Source organism: Girardinichthys multiradiatus, chromosome 4 (genome assembly GCF_021462225.1).
Source record: "Girardinichthys multiradiatus isolate DD_20200921_A chromosome 4, DD_fGirMul_XY1, whole genome shotgun sequence".
Classification (NCBI taxonomy): domain Eukaryota; kingdom Metazoa; phylum Chordata; class Actinopteri; order Cyprinodontiformes; family Goodeidae; genus Girardinichthys; species Girardinichthys multiradiatus.
Genome location: NC_061797.1, coordinates 48,935,029 through 48,947,044, shown reverse-complemented (window position 1 = coordinate 48,947,044; position 12,016 = coordinate 48,935,029). Strand labels below are relative to the sequence as shown.

The window sequence follows — 12,016 nt, the reverse complement described above, 5'->3', positions numbered from 1 at the left end:
CAGTGTGATTGATCCGGTTTCAGTGTGATTAATCAGGTTTCAGTGTGATTGATCACGTTTCAGTTTGATTGATCAGATATTCAGTGTGATTGATCAGGTTTTTAGTGTGATTGATCTGGTTTCAGTGTGATTAATCAGGTTTCAGTGTGATTGATCCGGTTTCAGTGTGATTATTCAGGTTTCAGTGTAATTGATCAGGTTTGAGTGTGATTGATCCGGTTTCAGTGTGATTGATCAGGTTTCAGTTGGATTGATCAGATATTCAGTGTGATTGATCAGGTTTTTAGTGTGATTGATCTGGTTTCAGTGTGATTAATCAGGTTTCAGTGTGATTGATCCGGTTTCAGTGTGATTATTCAGGTTTCAGTGTAATTGATCAGGTTTGAGTGTGATTGATCCGGTTTCAGTGTGATTGATCAGGTTTCAGTTTGATTGATCAGATATTCAGTGTGATTGATCAGGTTTTTAGTGTGATTGATCCGGTTTCAGTGTGATTGATCAGGTTTCAGTTTGATCAGATATTCAGTGTGATTGATCAGGTTTTTAGTGTGATTGATCTGGTTTCAGTGTGATTAATCAGGTTTCAGTGTGATTGATCTGGTTTCAGTGTGATTAATCAGGTTTCAGTGTGATTGATCAGATTTTCAGTGTAATTGATCAGGTTTGAGTGTGATTGATCCGGTTTGAGTGTGATTGATCCGGTTTCAGTGTAATTGATCAGATTTTCACTGTGATTGATCAGATTTTCAGTGTAATTGATCAGGTTTTTAGTGTGATTGATCAGGTTTCAGTTTGAATAATCAGGTTTGAGTGTGATTGATCAGGTTTCAGTGTAATTAATCAGGTTTCAGTGTGATTGATTCGGTTTCAGTGTGATTGATTAAGTTTCAGTGTAATTGATGAGGTTTTTAGTCTGATTAATCAGGTTTGAGTGTGATTGATCAGATATTCAGTGTAATTGATCAGGATTTTAGTGTGATTGATCTGGTTTCAGTGTGAATTATCAGGTTTCAGTGTGATTGATCTGGTTTTGAGTGTGATTGATCAGGGTGATGTAGACAGAAATCTTCTGGTTGTTTTGCAGTAAAACAGTGAGTGTGGAACGAGGTTCCTCTCTGATGACCTATTCTAACTCTGATCAGTGTTTCCAGGTGTTTCTGTCATCTTTCAGGTTGAGAACAGAAATGCTTGTAATCTTAATGTCACTTTTTTTAGTGTTTGTTTTTCTGTTCATCTTCAGATCTTCACATTCATCTTTGTTAGATGGTTGTGTCTTTATTTCCCTCTGAGTTTGTTTCCTCTCCCAGGTTTGTCCTGCTGCTATTTTTGATCTTTTCCTTCATCATCAGCACCGTGAGAATAAAATTGAGCCCATTGTCTTTGTAACAAAGGAAACTGATAAAACAGGAGGGTCATCACATGGCAAGGACTTTTTACATCCTGTTTCAGCTATGCAGGAACTGAAAGTCATCAATCTGTTGTCATGGAAACCAGGTATCAGCGAGTGTTTCCGCAGAGGTAGGATGGCCTGCAGATGATCTGCTGAGAGACATCCTGAACTCACGTCAGCTCATCGCCCTTCAGGCTGGTTTCTAATCAGCAGCTGGACAACAGGCGATCCATCAGAGACTGCAGCTGCTTCAGCTTCTAGATTTTATCCTGTCCTCCTGATCGCTCCTTGGATCTGTTGAAAAGATATTCCTAAACGTAGACTGTTTAAGAGGCTGAAATGCTGACAGTCAGACAATTAGGTGTCAAACATCACTCCTCGAAGAACCTCACAGAGTATCTATGGAGTTCTGTCATGAGGAAGATGAGAAACACCAGAACCAACAATGCAGATGACATGAAGGCCACTATCAAAGCAACCTGGGCTTCCTGAACACCTCAGCAGAATCACAGGCTGATCTCCTCCACACCACGATGCATTGATGCAATAATTCATGCAAAAGGAGCCCAGAGCAAATATTGACTGAATGAAAATTAACATACTTTTCAGAAGCCTGACATTTCTCTTAAAATATCCTTGTTGTTGATATTATGCAATATTCTGGTGTTCTGAGAATTTGGGGTTTTCATTCTCTGTAAGACAGAATCAAGTTACTCCAAACAAAGACTTGAAATATTTCACTCTATGTGTGATGAATTGAGGTAGAAAATATAGAATTTTTTATGGTGTTTTATTTTTTTGACATGTACCCGTACATTTATTTTATCTATTTATTTATTACAGGGACAGTGCATATTAATAACATTTCTGTCAATATGCCAGAGTTAGCCAGAAGGCTGTTCTTCACCTTCAGTCTCTAGACAGATGGTAAAAGTCACCCTAAAAGAATAAGAGTAAAATTGCATATTTACATTAACTTACATTAACATTAAATTACATTTAATAAAAGTACTATAAAAGCTAAACTACATTAGTAACACACAAACCAAACCAACTATCTAATAAAAAAACATCAGACAAAGATAATAAAGACATACACAGGACAAGTTGATAGCTTGGTGGGGTGGTTGGGAACAAGAGCAGGTCTAATTATAAGCTAATGTTGCCAGCTCTGATTACCAGTTAGCTTTTTCTTTAGCTGTTTCCTGAATGCGTTGTAGTCATTTAATCATTTGTAGTCATTTGGGATACAGTTGAGTTCAGCATTCAGATCACATGGTTGCCAAACTGAAATAGCTGTACCAATAATCATCAGATACAATTGATGTACTGTTGCAGCCCTACTGACTGACGGCAGCATGATGACTGGTTCTAACTGGTTCTAGCGTCATCCGTTTGTGTTCAGGTCTTCTTTCTGGGACATCACAAAGAAAAATCTATCAGAGGAGAGAGCAAGGTTAAACACTGAACGTAACCTGTTTATGTGGAGAGGAGGTCAGTTACTATGGTAACCAGGATGGTCTCTCACATCCAGTTATATTGCAGCCTCATCCTGTTCAGAGGTGGAGCTGATCCCATCAGAGAGGCAGGACTACACCTGGACAGGTACCAGTCTGAAGAGCGTGGTTCATCCATTGAGTACACTGAGGTTCACACCTCACGATTAACACCCATATAAACCCCTGAACCTTGTGCAAAGACTCTCTTTATAATTGCTTTTAAACTGAAAATGAAAATAAAAAATTAATATTTTACCAGTTTGACAAATCAGTAAGAAACGAGCTACAATGCATGAAGCTGATAAAATAAGGAAAGAAAATGCCTAAAAAATGTTACAGAAATATTTAAATTAGTCAGACGGGTAATCCAGAACGTCCTGACCAACACCAGGAACATGGATCAGATCCCAGCAACCTTTAGATGTCTGCACTGGTTCCCAGTTTGGTAGAACTGTCAGGTATGAACCATTTAGAACCCTCCGGTCATCAGTGTTCCCAGAACATGAACCAGAACTCCTCACCGACATGTAGGTTCCTTTAGATATTTTGTTGCTTCTTTAATATCTATTTGGATTTTGCTGGTTATTTATTTCGTATGATGTTTACATTTTAACGTACATTTATTATGTTTCTTGATGTCCGGTTTCTTGCTGTATTGTCGCTGCAGAGATCAGCGCGCTTTGGCGCCCTCTGCTGGCAGAAGCAGCTAATCGCGCACTGTTTTACGGCATATCCTGCTTGTTGGCGGCTACCCGTTGTCATAGAACCCACCAACATGGAGGCAGCGGCACAGTCGGATTCACCAGAGAACCCAGGCAGTTCGGCACCGGGAGCGGAGGGAGGTTCGGCTGCGGTTCCGGACTCCCCGGTCTGTCTCATCGTGCTGGGCATGGCGGGTTCCGGAAAGACCACCTTCGTCCAGGTGAGGCAGCGTGTGCTGTGGACAGCGTGACTGCTTCACATCCACGCGTGAATTATCAGCAACTCAGATCGCTTAAACAAACACTGGTTTTAATCTGTCCCTGGTTCTGATTGGTTCCGCCTGGGAACTGATCCAGAGAACATCTCTTAACGCATTTGGGTTCTAGTCTAACCTGTTCAAGATCCTATTGGACCCGGTGATGGTCTTCCGGTTTTGAGATTCAGTTCGGTTCTGGTGTTTCTGGCCAGAGTGGAGTCAGGGATGATCCACAGCCGGAACATGAATGATCATTCAGTTCTGCTGAACGTTGTTTCCTGAACCATCAGAATCTAAAAAACATATCACCTGGTCCTCAGCCGGTTCTACATTCTACTCATTTACACAACTGGTTCTGATCCAAACTTCTCAACCTACCAGCTGCTGATCAATGCATTGATTATCTGCTTCGTTAACTGATTACCTGGTTGCCTGGTTACCAGTCTGCAGGTCTCAGGTGTGTGTTTGTTTCTGCAGAGGCTGACGGCTCATCTCCACTCCCAGAATTCTGCTCCATATGTGATCAACCTGGACCCTGCCGTGCACGAGGTTCCATTTCCTGCCAACATCGGTGAGGTTCTGCCTGGATCTGGTTCTGTCTCTGCTGAGAGTCAAACTGGTCAGAGAGGGCTAAGCTGAATTTCAGAATAAAAGCAGGAGGAACTGATTTGGTTTTATTGTGGCTTCCTGCTGATGTTGGGTCAGTTGAAGAACCATGCAGACAGAAAGCTGCAGCAGGTTCTCCGGTTGGTTCCGGATGCTCAGAGCCAACAGAAACCAGGTTTCAGCCACAGTTTTGTCCATGCTGTTCTCAATAGTCCTCAGCCAGTCCTCTTCTCTCCTCCACAGACATCAGGGACACGGTGAACTACAAGGAGGTCATGAAGCAGTACAGCCTGGGGCCCAATGGCGGCATCGTGACCTCGCTCAACCTGTTCGCCACCCGCTTTGATCAGGTGACTTTCTGCGGACCAGATCCTGGAGCGGGTTCATCCTCAGACCGATGGACCCGCTCCAGAATCAGAATGAGAAGTTCCTGCTGCGGACCAGATCCTGGAGCGGGTTCTTCCTCAGGCTGATGGACCAGATCCTGGAGCGGGTTAATTCCTAGACTGATGGACCCGCTCCAGGGTCAGACGTTCCTGCTGCGGACCAGATCCTGGAGCGGGTTTATCCTCAGACCGATGGACCCGCTCCAGAATCAGAAGTTCCTGTAGATGGAAGTTAGTTAAACCCACTAACTAATCTAGAAAATCTTGTTTTTTCATCCCCTTTGCCCACAGAGCTGTCAGTACAGTGGATCAGAACCCCAGAGCTTAAGGTACACTGGGTCAGAACCATCCTCTGTAGCTCTTAAAACAAGTTATAAGCGCGTTATCAGACGGAGTCATTGTTAAACTAAAGCTGAGTCCACCATCTTCCTCTGGAATCAGAATCAGTGCCACCTGCTGCTGATAAAGATAACTGCAGTGGAACAACCATGAAGAAGTTCAGACCCAGTTCTAAGCCAGATCTAACAGGTGTCTTGGCTGATCCGATCACCACGAGACGGTGATTCATCCAGAAAGGGATTTGTTGTTGATTGATGTTCTGATCCCTCAGAACATCTTCAGAGGGGATCTGGGACTCTTCAACCTACCTGGGTTTGGAAATCTGAAGGTTCTGGTACTGAGGTTCTGTCTGAGGTCCTGAAAGTGATTTAAAGTTTAAATGTTTAAAGTCAATTCAACAGCTGGAATGATAAATGATCCTCGCTGGAATATGTTGATTCCCAGCAGGGTTCTGGATGGGTTTTGTCCATTGCTGGGTTTTTTGGAGCAGCTTGGATCTGCAGGAGAAACTCCTCGGAGTTCTGATGTTCTCAGTGATGTTCTGCAGTAACCAGCTGCAGGTTTCTGGGTTCAAACCTTCAGTCTCTTCTCTTTTAGTTTTCCTGTTCAATTCAATTCAGTTTTATTTATATAGCGCCAATTCACAACACATGTTGTCTCAAGGTTCTTCACAACAGTCAGGTTCATACATTCCAATTAATCGTAACCATTGAACAGTTCAGTCAGATTCAGTTATTTATTCAAATTGGATAAAAAGTTTTTCTATCTAAGGAAACCCAGCAGATTGCATCCAGTCAGTGACTTGCAGCATTCACTCCTCCTGGATGAGCATGTAGAGACAGTGGACAGTCACTGGTGTTGACTTTGCAGTAATCCCTCATACTGAGCATGCATGTAGCAACAGTGGAGAGGAAAAACTCCCTTTTAACAGGAAGAAACCTCCAGCAGAAACAGAACCAGGCTCAGTGTGAGCGGCCATCTGCCACGACCGACTGGGGGTTTGAGAGAACAGAGCAGAGACACAAAGAGAACAAAGAAGCACTGATCCAGGAGTACTTTCTATGGGAAGGAAAAGTAAATGTTAATGGATGTAGCTCCTTTAGTCGTTTCATCTAGAAAGAAAGAACAGATAAACTCTGATCCAGTTTTCAAGGTTAGAGTCTGAAAGAGAGAACATAGAGTTAGTTACAGTAGAAGCTCAGTCAGTAGTTATGTCTAGGAGAGAGAAAGGGTTAAACACTGAAATACAGGGCTATGTGGATCATCTGTAGAAGGTGAGCATTAAGTTGTTACCAGCAGAAGCTCGGACGATTCCCCTCTCCAGAAAGGTATCACAGGTAGACACAGAGCCAGGCCAGGTGTAGCTTCTAGGAAGAGAAAAGAGAGAACAAAGTTAAAAGCTGAAATAACAGCAAATAATGCAAAATTGGAGAGTAGTGTGAGAATGTAGCGAAGAGGGTGAAAGTGGTCATTATGTCCTCCAGCAGCCTAAGCCTATAGCAGCATAACTACACAGATAGTTTCAGTTCAGATTATTTAGTTAAACGGCGCTTATTTGCAACAATGTCGTCTCAAGGAACCTCACAAAGGGTCCCACTGATGGTCATTGTTCTACTAAAAACCACAAGGATTGGGATACCTCTCTCTGTCAGACTGATTATAACCATTGGAAAAGAGAAGGGGTCATACAGGTAGCAGAAATGGAGGGTGTGTTTGCACCTCAACCAGACTGTTGGATTTGCTGTAAATCCTTCCAGGACGATGAGACCCGGGCGGATCCAATATCTGATCCCGTCAGGATGGGTTTTACTCCCTACTGTTGTGATCAGATCAGCTGGGAATCTTGCTGGTGCTGTTTTGTATGGCTTTAGATTTTTTTCAGCGAACTCTGATTTTGACGCCACCAACATCTGGCAACATGTGCAGAGCAGCAGCACAGGCCACGCTGTAATGATGAGCAGTGCCAGAACTTCTGATCGGATGTGGTTCTGCTGAGCCTTCCTGCTCCGTTGTTTCACCAGCACACTGTGGCTGCAGGTAAATGATTCTGTATTCTTGTGTTGTTCAGGTGATGCAGTTCATCGAGAAGAAGCGTCAGAATCACCGGTCAGTACCAGCAGCTCCTATGTACTGGTTATGAAGTGTTAAGATCCAGAATGGACCCAGAGAGAAATGAGCTGTTCAGGCCCTGATGTTCTGTTCCAAAATATTTGTCTAGGTACGTCCTGATCGACACGCCGGGTCAGATTGAAGTCTTCACCTGGTCGGCGTCAGGAACCATCATCACGGAGGCTCTGGTGGGTCTCCGGCTTGGCGCGGCTCGCTCTCTGTCGTGTGCAGTGTTTGTCCTGAGGTGGTTCTGTTTGTGTTTTTCAGGCGTCATCATTTCCCTGCGTGGTGATCTACGTGATGGACACATCTCGCAGCGTCAACCCGGTCACCTTCATGTCCAACATGCTGTACGCCTGCAGGTACCAACTGGATTTTAGTGTTGGTTCTTAGCGGGAAGAGATCTGAGATCAGTTTCCAGCACACGGCTGTGGTTCTGATTGGATTTTCCTAATCCAGTGATCTACAGGCATCTGTTTCTAGAAAACATTCAGAGCTTTTAGAGTTTGAACATCAGTAACGTTTGGTGCCATTTGGTCTGGTTTGATAGCTTTAGCGTTAGCTTTCAGAGAAGACCAGAACCAGACATTCAAAATATTTTGAATCATAGAGGATTCTTGATCAGGTGGGTCTAGAACTGATGGCTGTGGATAAGATGGTTCTGGAAGAAATGGTTCTGAAGGCGGTGGTTTTAAAGCAGTTTCCTCGGTGAGATTATGTTAGAACTTTATGGTTCTGGAGCAAATAGTTGTAGAACAGATTGATCTCTGGATCAGACACTCAGTATCAAAACATTGTAGAGTGAATTCTTTTAGAGCAGATGGTTCTAGCACTGATTTTTCTGGGTCAGGTGGTTCTGAATCAGACAGCTTTTGAACAGATCATTCTGGATTAGATGGTCCTGCAGCAGATGATTATGGATAAAATCTTTCTTGAAGTGACTGTTCTGGATCGGGTTGTTTTAGAACTGGTGATTTTGGGTCAAGCTGCGATGATACAGTTGCCTAGCTGCTGTCTCCAGGGAACAACTGAGGCGCAATTGAAGCGCCGCAGTTCTTGTTTTTAAACAGCAGATGGTGCCGCAGATCTGCCTTCAGTTACTAGCTGGTAGCAGAAGAAGGGTGTCTGGAGGAAGTACATCCGGATACAGCTTAAACAGACGGTCTCGGTAGCAGAATTCAGGATACCTGCTGTGACATCACACCAGGGGTCCAATCAGTGACTGGGAATGTGTGATGTTATGTTTGTTAACCTCAGCTGATGGTTGTGTGTTCCAGCATCCTCTATAAGACCAAGCTACCCTTCATCGTGGCCATGAACAAGGTCAGCTGCTTCCTGCTTGTTTTGGTGTTTGTTTTTTTTTGATGTTTGTTTGTGTTGACGTGACTTTCTGTTGACGTCTGGTGGTTGCAGACTGACATCATCGATCACAGCTTCGCCGTGGAATGGATGCAGGACTTTGAGGCCTTCCAGGATGCTCTAAACCAAGAGACATCGTATGTGAGCAACCTGACCCGCTCCATGAGCCTGGTTCTGGACGAATTCTACACCAACCTGAGGGTACGGTTCAGTCTGAGAATCCTGTTCCTACTGAGGAGTTCGGTAGGAACAGGAGAAATGTTCTGTTCGGATATCCTGACTGCTGACAGGTGAGCTGTTTGTCGGCAGGTGGTGGGTGTGTCCGCAGTAACCGGAAGAGGCCTGGATGAGCTGTTTGTTCAGGTGGAAGATGCAGCCAAAGAATACGACAGGTGAGTCAGAACCTGCATTGGTCCAGGTGGTTCTAATCCGGGTTAGACACCAGGAACTGAACTCCTTGTGTCTGCAGGGACTATCGGCCAGAATATGAGCGACTCCGCAGGCAGCTGGTGAGTCCGTTTGTCCTCTGTCAATTTGTTCCCCGGTTCCTGTGTGTCTGAACAGTCTTACTATCCACCAGGTGGAGACACAGAGCAGGAAGCAGCAGGAGCACCTGGAGCGCCTCAGGAAAGACCTGGGAGCTGTGGACATTGCCTCTGCTGCGTCCACAGGTAGAAGACAGAACCGTCCCGCTGCAGTAAGAGCCTGGTTCTGGTGTGGTATGGTTGTAACCATCTCACTCACTTCCTCTCACAGAGGAAGCTGACCTCGCAGGACCCAGTGACCTTATCATGACCCGTGGTGTCCCGGACGACAGCGAGGAGGAGGCGGATAGCGACACGGACGACATCGACCACACTGGTGAGAAAACAAACACAGTTATCCTGATGCTGACTCTGAGGCTCTGGCTGCTACAGGGTTCTGATTCACCAAAGACCCTGAAATATGAAAAGTTCTGATCCAGTAACTGCTGATTTCCAGCTGCTGATCAAAGATCAGCTGATCAGGAGTGTGGAGCGTTCACAAGCACTGCTGGTTGTTAAGAAACTACGGTGCTGATCTTAGAGCAGATGTTTGCAGAGATCCTGGAGAATGTCATGAAGTTGTCTCCATGCTCTGCAATCCTTCATAAAAACACAGAATAAAACGGTTGTCGGATCAAACGTGACCTGGATGACATGTTTAGAATGAGTGCAGCTCTGGAAGAATCCTGGAGCTCCTGGAATATGAATTTTGTGTCTTACTGAATTTTAACGTCTACCTCCATGATTGTGTCTGAGTTCAGGTGGACCTAAGATGTTCCTTCAGTTTGTTGCTAAACGTTCCGTGTTCCTGTCTGTCTGCAGCGACCGAGGAGAGCAAAGAGGGCGACTCCTTCGGAAACTTCCTGAAGGAGAGGAAGGAAGTGGTTCAGGTGCGGAACACGAAGTGCACCATGCCTGATGTGCCCTGACCAATGAAACGGACAGATACGCAGGAGCTTCCTCCTGATTGGCTGCTTCCTCACTGAGAGAAAAAGAAAAGTCTTTATTTTTATATGAAATCTTTGTTTGTGAAGGAACTGAAATAAAGTTCAGAGCTGTGTGTGACCAGCATGAGGTTAATAAAGTAACCCGACCCCCGTTGTTCTGGATTCTGGCTCGCCCTGTTTCAGAACCTTAATCTCCCTCTCATTGAGTTGTTCTTCAGTTGATTTGGACTCTGTGGAGCTGAGGTATAAAATCCTTCTTCAGCTTTTGAGCGCCAGAAGGTTTAAAGGTTTGAACCAATGCCTCAGGTTCATCTGAAGAAACGTTCAGCCCTCGTCTTGTTTCCCTGTGGGGGTGGCGTCGGTGTGGGACTGTAGCCCAAACTTTTTGGAGATTATACCTAGCCTGTTTCCATCTTTTAACCGCACTCTCTAATCCAGAAACATGGAGAAAAGAACAGATCAGAATCCGCTTGTTTGTTCAGGCAAACAAGGAATTTGACTCCTATACACTTTGCTCTCAATAATAAATATATTTTTTAAATGTACATATAAACACAATTGACTTTACAATAGAATATAACGTAAGATCAGTCCAAGTATGCATGGTGTTGTTCTGGAGCTCTGACTGTCAAGAGTCCATCAGAGAAACAGCCTGGAGGAAGAAACTGTCTCTGTGGAGGCTGGGTTTAGCAGACATTGCTCTGTAGCGTCACCTGAAGGTAAAAGCCTAAACAGTTTGTGTCCAGGATGTGTGGGGTCTGCAGAGATGTTAGCTGTCCCTTCTCCTAACCCTAGACCTGTATAAGTCCTGGATGGAGGGAAGGTCCGCCCTGATGATTCTCTCTGCAGACCTGATTGTTGGTTGCAGTCTGGACCTGTCCTGTTTGGTGGATGAACCAAACCACACTGAGATGGATGAAGACAGGACAGACTGAGTGATGGCAGCATAGATCGCTAACATGCAGGGTTCCTACGCTGCTTGGAATTTGCTATTTTGCTTGTATGGTTTGTCAGGTCTGGAAAAGGTTTTTTATTTTCTGAAGGAAAAACAGAATAATGTTTAATAAATGCTGAGGTTTTGTATTTCAATCAGAAGTTTTCTGTTTGATTCCTGAATTTATTTTACTATTTCACCAATCAGTTCTCTGCTTTCACTACTTTTCTGCACTCTAGATGATGTTAAATGGCTGCTGAACTGGAGCTGTGCTTCTTTAACTAGGTCTTTTTAAAATGCCAAACGAAGCAAAAAAAATTTTATTTTTCACCATCTGCTTTGAAGACTGTGCGATTAGCATAGGATACTCCAGTCCAGTGTTGTAGATTGTTCTAGAAACAAAGAAGTGGTCCAAAACTCTGGAAGAATCAAAGGCCAGTTTCCTGGAACCTGTTGATCATTAATGTTTTACACTCAAATGTCTGGAATGTTATTAAAAACAGCAGGAAAGCATATCTGAAAATCTAGGTCTGGAATTCGTACTCGTACTCGTCGTCTTCCGCTTATCCGGGACCGGGTCGCGGGGGCAGCACACTCAGCAGAGATGCCCAGACGTCCCTCTCACCAGACACCTCCTCCAGTTCCTCCAGGGGGAGCCCAAGGCGTTCCCAGGCCAGCCGAGACACATAGTCCCTCCAGCGTGTCCTGGGCCTCCTCCCGGTGGGACGTGCCTGGAACACCTCCCGAGGAAGGCATCCAGGAGGCATCCGGTATAGATGCCCGAGCCACCTCAACTGGCTCCTCTCGATGTGGAGGAGCAGCAGCTCTACTCCGAGCCCCTCCCGGATGGCCGAGCTCCTCACCCTATCTCTAAGGGAGTGCCCAGCCACCCTACGGAGGAAGCTCATTTCAGCCGCTTGTATCTCGTTCTTTCATCATCAAAGTTCATGGCCATAGGTGAAGGT

The 12,016-nt window shown here is 44.7% G+C and overlaps 1 protein-coding gene across 1 annotated transcript; it reads left to right on the top strand.

Moving 5' to 3' along the window:
- Nucleotides 1-3,615: 3,615 nt before the first annotated feature.
- Nucleotides 3,616-10,271, top strand: gpn1 (GPN-loop GTPase 1). The gene is made up of 13 exons (XM_047362379.1): nt 3,616-3,811; nt 4,325-4,418; nt 4,697-4,803; nt 7,247-7,284; nt 7,397-7,475; nt 7,555-7,649; nt 8,565-8,610; nt 8,701-8,847; nt 8,956-9,038; nt 9,116-9,155; nt 9,227-9,317; nt 9,403-9,507; nt 9,993-10,271. The coding sequence occupies exons 1-13, from the start codon at nt 3,665-3,667 to the stop codon at nt 10,097-10,099; spliced, it is 1,179 nt and encodes a 392-aa protein (XP_047218335.1). The 5' UTR covers nt 3,616-3,664; the 3' UTR covers nt 10,100-10,271.
- The last annotated feature ends 1,745 nt before the right edge of the window (nt 10,272-12,016 follow it).

Bases quoted from the DNA above. Each gene is read 5' to 3' on its own strand.
- gpn1 (XM_047362379.1), top strand. From the start codon at position 3,665: ATGGAGGCAGCGGCACAGTCGGATTCACCAGAGAACCCAGGCAGTTCG. The intron at 7,476-7,554 runs GTGGGTCTCCGG...TGTGTTTTTCAG, and splicing joins CCATCATCACGGAGGCTCTG to GCGTCATCATTTCCCTGCGT. The intron at 9,318-9,402 runs GTAGAAGACAGA...TTCCTCTCACAG, and splicing joins TGCCTCTGCTGCGTCCACAG to AGGAAGCTGACCTCGCAGGA.